Source organism: Cucurbita maxima, unplaced genomic scaffold (assembly GCF_002738345.1).
Source record: "Cucurbita maxima cultivar Rimu unplaced genomic scaffold, Cmax_1.0 Cma_Scf00031, whole genome shotgun sequence".
Lineage (NCBI taxonomy): Eukaryota > Viridiplantae > Streptophyta > Magnoliopsida > Cucurbitales > Cucurbitaceae > Cucurbita > Cucurbita maxima.
The window spans coordinates 2,351,791-2,361,012 of NW_019272047.1; the positions used below are offsets into that span (position 1 = coordinate 2,351,791).

Below are 9,222 nucleotides of genomic sequence, written 5' to 3' on the forward strand. Positions count from 1 at the left end.
AAAAAAAAAAAAAAAAAAAAAAAAAAAAAAAAAAAAAAAAAAAAAAAAAACCAAAAAACAAAAATGTAATGAAGTTCAAGATAATTATGAAAATGCTCCTGCATTATATTTGTAGCATATTCGATTTTAGAATTGACAAGCTGCACAAAATCTCTCATATCATAAGATCTAACCATTGGATTGAGCTTAAATTTTAATATGTTCAAGAAGACTCGAGGTTCCTTAGATCCAACAACTAATATTTAAAATAAAGGTAGGTAGCACCGTCATATGAGTAGAAACTTCGAGTTCAGATTTAGTATGAGTCTAGAATGATCAAAGACAATGCAAACTTCATCTATAAATAAGAAGTTGTAGGCAATGTTTTGAGACAAGAATCGAGTGCTGAGAGTTCCTAGAACTCAGATTCAAACTCTTATTTTTTTTTTTTTATTCTCGAATTTCTTCTAAATCTGAGGACTATGATACGCTATTTTCTCTCAAACGAATTTGTACACCTTCTATAAATGAGTTTTATAACAGGATTCATGAAGGATTTTGGAATTAAAAGTGGTCAGACCGGGTATGCAATAAGAGTCTACAAATAGATTGCTTAATGGTTATATTTATATACTCATCCTTTCAACAAACAAACAAAAAAAAAAAAAAAGATTGGATTGGATTATTTGAACCATTTATTTAAATTTTTATTTTTGATCAAAAATAAAATATTAATTTGCAAAATATTTATTAATATATTTTTAAACGTTTAATAAAAAAAAAAGTGTTAATTTAAAAAATTATATTCTAAATAGTTAAAAATATATAAATATATATATATTTTAGAGTGGATGGAGAATAAGAATAAAAAAAAATATAATTATGAAATTAAATATAAATGAATTGTACTAAAATTAACAAAATTCCCCTTTACAATTTGTAGCCCAGCTCCTCACACTTTCATCTTCTACGTATATGATTCTGACTTGAATCTCTCCGGACTCAACTCCAGTGAGTCGCAGCCAAACATCTTGCACCACCTCGCCATCCACGCATCGTATGGAGTATTCCTCCTGAAAGCAATCGTCCATTCCGGGAACCACCTTCCTCAGCGTCGTCTCGCCGCCCGATATTCCTAGAATCTTACTCAGCCGACTTGCCGACTGCATTGGCTGAAGGTTGAACGTTGCTCGCCCCATCTTGTCGTCTCGCTTGAACAGATCTTTGTCGAACATTTCCTGCGGAACAATCTGCTCAGATGCGGAAACGAAAACGGAGATCGATCGAGTGAGATCGCAAAAATCACTTACGAATTTCAAGACTGCAGAATGTTTCGTGTCCATCGTGAAGTTGAGTTCCTCGTTCCATACTGGATTTAGGTTACTACTGATTACTTTCGTCCTTGCTTTCTGTTTCAGAATGTGAATCGTTAATTAAATAAATTAGGTGATAACGGTCGAAGGATGAAATCCGGAAGAAATAGCTGAGATTTTGAAGAACATTCGCTAACGCTCGAAGGATGAAATCCGGAAGAAATAGTTGAGATTTTGAAGAGTATTCACTAATGCTCGAAGGATGAAATCCGGAAGAAATAGTTGAGATTTTGAAGAACATTCCCTAACGCTCGAAGGATGAAATCCGGAAGAAATAGTTGTGATTTTGAAGAACATTCACTAACGCTCGAAGGATGAAATTGGGAAGAAATAGTTGAGATCTTGAAGAACATTCACTAACGCTCGAAGGATGAAATTGGGAAGAAATAATTGAGATTTTTAAGAACATTCACCTGTTTCCCCAATTTGACGACGACATACGGATCGCTAGTTTTGAAATCTCGAATCACCAGATTTCTCCCTTGGATTATGATCACTTTCAGCCGCCCCGAAGTCTCCACCGCCATTACTTGAGGAATTTGAATCGAGCTTCAAAAATGAACAGATTCAAAGCTTGATTGAAGATGAAGATGAAGATGGAAGAACAGAGACGATTTGCTTGTGGTCTCAAAGCTGAAGAGTTTCAAGATTTATCAACACAGAAATCAAAACCACACCGGTAACTCAACTTGAATCTAGTTTTTCGTTGAAGTTGCAAATTGGAAGCAAAAAAATGACGGAACTCCCCTCGTTAGTAACGAAGAAACAAATTAATTAGGATGAAGCTAAATTTTGGTTCATAGCCAAAGATCATAAAATGAGAAAATAAAAGTTGAGCGTTGAACTACTGAGCCCAAAAGTGGTTTTCAACCGACGATTTGTTTTCCTTCAACCTTAGATTTCCGTTCATCATCAAAACTGACTTTAGTTTAAAAACTTCTTAAGTTTTTTTTTTTAATATTTTTCTTAATTAAATTACCAATTTAATGTCCACAAAAAAACTTATTTATGTTACTTATTCGAGCATAGTTTAGTAAAAATGACATATTTTTCTTTTATAAGCTTTAAAATTGAATTTCTCATTTTTTATTTTATACCCTCACAATTATATCAAGAATAACGCTTTTTGCAGTTTGGCCACACTATCCTACTCATTTAAATAAAGTCTTCTGCATTCAATGTTTGTGCTACGTATACAGTAACGACCTTAAATTAAGTAGAAAATTTCGGGTCGTTCAAAAACTTTTGAGCCCAAAAATCTTTATAGCATTAACATATCAAATCAAGAAAATAATGTCAACTACCAATTAAGACAATTTATGTTTGCCTTATTTACTTCCCTTTATTTACTGGTAGTTGTAATTTGTAGTTGGTAGATGAACTTGTTTAGGTTATCTTTTTGGCCTATTTAAAGTCATGTAATATTCATGCTTGAGTATCATTGTTGAATACAAACAAAACCTTTGTGTTTTCTTGATACCTTTTGGTGTTATTTTTCAAACCTTGCTTTAGGTTTGACGTTTAAACCGATTCATTGAATTAGTTTTGATCAAGCTAATTCTGGAGTGAGTCGTCTTGGAATCTAAGAGTGACCATCATAGATTCCAACTTCGATCTAAGATTCATTCATCTTCTAATTAGCTCTTGGTTGGAATCAATTCGTTAAGTTAGCTTTATTTGTGAACGTTTGCAAGGATTCTAGAAGGACATCTAGCTTTGCGGATGTGAAATATCATTACTGTTATTTGGCTGCTCTAGAGGTGAAATATCATTACTGTTATTTTATTTTTCTATCAATTTTTTAGTCTCATTATAAAATATATATATGTAGTAAAAAAAAATCAGTTGGGAGAAAAAAAAAGTATTCTGTTCTTATCATTTATTTGAGTTTGTTCAAAATTTTCAAGCTCTTGATCCTTAAATACTAGTCTTAGTTTGTGAGAGTTGATCATTGAATTGGTTATAATCAAGCTTAAACAAGATTGCACAAAAAAAAAACTCAGCCTTTACATTCTTGACCTAGTACCAAAAACCTACTTTTGAGTGTTAAACATGAGTGTTCCTGAGTGAAATTTTTGTGAGAAGTGTGGAGAGGTTCCTATTACTGATAATAAAATGTCACATAATGGAGAAGGAGTACCACCAATCCCAGATCTTAATACAACCATTCTTCAAGCAATTCAAGGTATGATGGAAATGATGATGAAAGATAGACAAGAAAGAAGGGCACAACAACAAAGACAAGAACAAGCATTACAAGAAGATGAAGATATAGTTGTAGAAGAAAGACAAGTTGAAGGAAGATAGAGAGGAAGAAATAACCATGCAAATATTATGCAACCTGGTGGAAAGAGTACATGAAGATAGAGATGGAGGAGTTAAACTCAAAATCCCACCCTTTTGTGGAACTGCAGATTCTGAGGCATACTTGCAATGGGGAATTATCCTAAGATTTGCATGGGAGAGAGTGGCTCAAGTTCGCCGACTCAATAGGCCTCCGATTTCAGGGGTAAGACTGGGTAAATGGCTGGGGACGTGGGGTGCAAGATGGAATTCACTCCTACCCACTTTTAGGGATAGAAGAGAGGTAGTTCCCTTAAATACTGACTCTAGGTCTTGAACAAGGGGCCCCACCCTCTCATTGGCCTAAGAGGGATCTGGTTTACTGGTTGGACCACAAACCAATTGTTCATTAGAGGATCAGTGAGACATAAGAAACAAGAAGTAACTTCAGGGGTAAAACGGTAAATTGACCCAGCTCTAGTTACGAACAATCTGTGAAGGAACGACTTACTAATCATTGATATATCAAATGGACAGAAATATATCTATAGTGAGGGGAGTGCAACTACTAGGCTATAGTGGAATGTCCTAGTAGTTAACGAAAGTTGGTTAACAAGGTTAATGAGTTTAACCGGTTAATCTTGGATCGTTGAAGCCCATGATCTGCTAGCTCATATCGAACTGAACCAAGAACAGTGTGACGAGTGAGTTCGAAGTGCTCGAATTCAAATTAGGGAGAATGCGCTACATATATACGATATATTTAACCGCATTTTTGTTTTATTTACGAATTAAACAAAAAGAGAGAATCTGAAATATTTAAATAAGATTTAAATATCTTAATCAAATATGTGTCGGAATTAATTGAGATTGACATTTGAATTAATATTAAATATTAATTAAATAGTTTAATTAATCATTTAATATTACTTCAATTTGAAATTAATAATTCAAATTGATTGTTGAATCAAAATGAAGAAAGTCAAAATGTTGACTTCATTTAATGGAAAAATCCATGCTAGTGGAATTTTGAGGTGTCAAAATTTGGTTTAACCAAATTTGCATGCTTGCCAAATAAACCCCACAAATTTGAGTGGAATTTTGAGTGTCAAAATTTGGTTAACTCAAGCATGCATGTTTGCCACGTAATCCCAAACATTTGAGTGGAATTTTGAGTGTCAAAATGAACATGCAAACATGACTTTATAAATAGAGTGATCATGGTAGATGGAAGGTTGGCTTTTGAAAAAAAAACCTTGAGAAAAACCTCTCACAAACTCTCTTCATATATACTAAATTCCTCTCTCAAGTTTAGTCACTCACCTGATTCCACAATCCCGTTCTAAGGCCGGAGAATAGTGGAGAAGACATTAGTGGTGGTTCGAAACCGGTTCGTGAAGAAAAAGGAATTTGAACTACAAAAGGTTAGTATTCAAACTCATTAAGTTTTTATACTTATGAACATGCTAGTTATTGCTAGTTATTTACTATAATTGGTGTTCTAAAAGTGCCTAAGATCCAAATTGCTTCCGCATGTGTTATATTAACACCATCAAAGATAAAGTTCTTTGTGATGTGATGTAGTACCAATGCATGCCGGGTACATCTTATTTGGCCGACCTTGACAATATGATAGAAATGTAACATTTGATGGTTTGATGAACAAGTATACTTGTACTTTGTGTGGGAAGAAATTTACCTTACTTCCATTGTCTCTTTATGATGTACATTGTGACCAATTGAAATGAGAGAAGAAAAGAAAAGAATATGAAGAACAATCATGAAGAGAAGACATAAATGAAAACATAAATGAAGTGCCCCACATCAAATTGATAGGAGATGGGTTTATAGAGATGATCAAGATTTACATGGGAGAGAGATTTGAGGTTTCTCGTAAGTTATATCTCACATCTCCTCCTTTTCTTTCATCTAATTATTTAGTCTTTTAGCAATTTTCCACAAAAATATGATCTATAGATTGGCCAAAAGTAATGGCTAACCTAATTGAAAAGGTAACAAACAAAAATATAAAGAAAAGTTTAAACAAATTTAACATATTAGAATTTTTTTCTCTTCTGCAACAACTAACACAAAAATGTTTTTTTGGTAGTAAGAGATATTTTGCTAGAAAGAGATATTCATTTGAAGAGATTAGTAGTTTTCCTTTTATTTTATTTAATGATATTAAAAGTCATCCTCAAACAGAGACGGATAATCAAAAGAAGGGAAACAGTAAGAGACAAGGAAGGAAGATTGTGAATATAATTCGAAGTTATCTGGAAAATGTTTAAGGGTATTAAACACCGAAAGAGAAAATAAAATATCTATAAAATTTTAATGGGTATTAAATGGTTTGAATGAAAATAATACTATAACAAACATATATAAATATTTCAATACCTAACTCAGGCAAAGACTCTAGCGTTCGCATTAAGTATAACACACAGATCAACATAAATTAGAGAAACAATTTTGTAGAAATTCAAACTTGAAACTAATGTCATGGGCTCACATAGGTTGACTTGGATTTCAATGGACTTTCATTAAGGATAACGACGGAACATCAACCTAAGCTAACCAGGTAAGTGACCTTACTATCGGCATGGTTATATTTGTTGTTGACACGTGCCCCGTGGTTCTGCACGTGTCATATATATTGATATTTGTGAATTGTCTGTGGATCGATATGCTTCTTATTTGTTATGTATATGTTATAATATGTAAATTGTTTGATAAGAATTACGGTACGATGTGTTTAATGATATGTTTGAGATAGGATACAAGAAAGATGCACAAAATGAAATGTAACGATAGGAGTAAAATACGTTCATGAAACGTTAAGGTTGGGTTACATACCAGAGTGATATGGATAAGAGATATTGATGGAATAATATGGTTAGGCTACTGGTAGAAAGGGATACGTTTGTGATAGATTTATAGAACGATAGCGTTAGGTTACGTTCTTGTGATGATATGAGTGAGGTACGTTCACGTAATGATATGTCTATGATAAGTATAAGAACGTTAAAGCTATGATAAGTTAGAAAACGATATGACTACGATTTACGTTATGACTTGTTTATGATATGATACATTGTGATGCAATATGTCATGGTATGATGTGTATATGATGAAATGTTATGTTAAAAGCATAGAACGTTATGTTAGGTCTCTTAAATTGTGTGTATACAGCATGATATGAATGACATGAAATTACGATAAAAATGGCATGAAATATAACCCTGTTAGAATTATGTATGATTTTAGAACTAAAGAATGAGAAACGATACGATATGAATGATGAATGATATCAGAAACGATATGAAAAATGATATGATATGTACATAATGCTAGCGGGGTTGTATTAAAGGATAATGAAAATGGAAAAGTTTTGGGACCTCATGCATTATGTGTGCTCATGCATTTAGGGGATACCCCTATCCCATCACGAGGGTACGGACGTGTACATCCAATGGCAGGACAACGATCGTTATGCTTTGCATAGCGCTGCTGTGACGGTTACTAGTCCTAACAGGTTCCGGCATAAGGGGCTCCCAAAATATGCCTACCGGATAAGGAAAGTGACCCAGCGGTGTGCGAACTAGCTGGTGAGCCCATACTCGCACGTATGGGCTGTGTGTAGAGTATATGGTACACGTCCAAAATTATCCGTTAGGATAGCACCGTAGGGAAAACGAAACGAAACAAAACGAAAGATAGATCCCGTCATTTCATTGCATGTGATTGTTGCATTTAACCTCAATAGTGGGCTCAAGACCATGGCACATGCATAGGGTAGTGGTATTTGTTTTCTTAGACTTAGGCTAGACTAGGATGTTTTTAACTTAAACTCTTATTCATTTTATTTAGTCTCTTGTTGTGTCGTTTTAAAGATGTTTTCGAAACACGTAAGTCCTGATGGTGTTAATATAACACATGCGGAAGCAATTTGGATTTTAGGCACTCTAAGTACATCAATTATAGTGAATTAGCTAGCATGTTCAAAAGCATTGAAACTCAATGAGTTTGAATACTAACCTTTTGTCGCTCAAGTTTCTTTTTTCTCACGAACCGGTTTCGAACCACCACTAGTGTCTTCTCCACTATTCTCCAGCCTTAGAACAGGATTGTGGAATCCGGTGAGTGACTAAACTTGGGAGGGATTTAGTATATATGAAGAGAGAGTCTGTGATAAGTTTTTCTCAAGGTTTTTTTTTCAAAAGCCAACCTTCCATCCTTCCATCTACCATGATCACTCTATTTATAGAGTCACGTTTGCATGTTCGTGCAAATTTGAGATCACCAAATGTTGACACTCAAAATTCATACTCAAATGTGTGGGATTATGTGGCAAGCATGCATGCTTGGTTAACCAAATTTTGACACTCAAAATTCCACTAAAATTTGTGGGGTTTATTTGGCAAGCATGCAAGTTTGGTTAAACCAAAATTTGACACCTCAAAATTCCACTAACATGGATTTTTCCATGAGATGAAGTCAACATTTTGACTTTCTTCATTTTGATTCAACAATCAATTTGAATTATTAATTTCAAATTAAAGTAATATTAAATGATTAATTAAACTATTTAATTAATATTTAATATTAATTTAAATGTCAATCCCAATTAATTCCCCCCGCATATTTGATTAAAATATTTAAATCTTATTTAAATATCTCATATTCTCTCTTTTTGTTTAATTCGTAAATAAAATAAAAATGCGGTTAAATATATCGTATATATGTAGCGCATCCTCCCTAATTTGAATTCGAACACTTCGAACTCACTCGTCACACTGTTCTATGGTTTAGTCCGTTATGAGCTAGCAGAGGGACCTAATGGACCTATAGATCATGGGCTCCAACGATCCAAGATTAACTGGTTAAACTCATAAACCTTGTTAACCAACATTCGTTAACTACTAAAACTTCCACTATAGCCTAGTAGTTGCACTCCCCTCACTATAGATATATTTCTGTCCATTTGATATAACCATGATTAGTAATTCGATCATTCATAGGTTGTTTGTAACTAGAGCTGGGTCAATTTACCGTTTTACTCCTGAAGTTATTTCTTGTTCCTTATGTCTCATTGATTTTCTAATAAACAATTGATTTGTGGTTCAACCAGTAAACTGAATCCCTCTCAGGCCAATGAGAGGGTGGGGCCCCTTGTTCAAGACCTGGAGTCAATACTTAAGGGAACTACCTCTCTTTTATCCCTAAAAGTGTGTAGAAGTGAATTCCATCTTGCACCCCACGTCCCCAGCCATTTACCCAGTCTTACCCTGAAATGGGAGGCCTATTGAGTCGGCGAACTTGAGTCACTCTCACCCATGCAAATCTAAGGATAATTCCAAATAAACAGGAGTTCATGGTTAGTTCAGAATTAAGATCGAGTTACCTAGGTCATCGAATGAAAAGAAAATCAGTCTCAACCGTAAACAACATTATAAAGTGAGAGTGATTTTCTTCATGGTCCGATCTTATGCAATACTCATTGCATAGGACGCCCCCACTCACATGTCTCCACATGTACAATTTAGTGATCACATTGTTTATATCATATACAAAAGTGGACCGCATT

At 34.1% G+C, this 9,222-nt stretch overlaps 1 protein-coding gene across 1 annotated transcript; it reads right to left on the reverse strand.

The window, feature by feature from the left end:
* Nucleotides 1-893: 893 nt before the first annotated feature.
* Nucleotides 894-2,252, reverse strand: LOC111466332 (protein C2-DOMAIN ABA-RELATED 11-like). The gene is made up of 3 exons (XM_023110930.1): nucleotides 1,766-2,252; nucleotides 1,290-1,388; nucleotides 894-1,217 (listed from the first exon to the last, which is right to left on the reverse strand). Exons 1-3 carry the CDS (start codon nucleotides 1,877-1,879, stop codon nucleotides 894-896), a joined length of 537 nt encoding a protein of 178 aa, XP_022966698.1. The 5' UTR covers nucleotides 1,880-2,252.
* Between the last annotated feature and the right edge of the window lie 6,970 nt (nucleotides 2,253-9,222).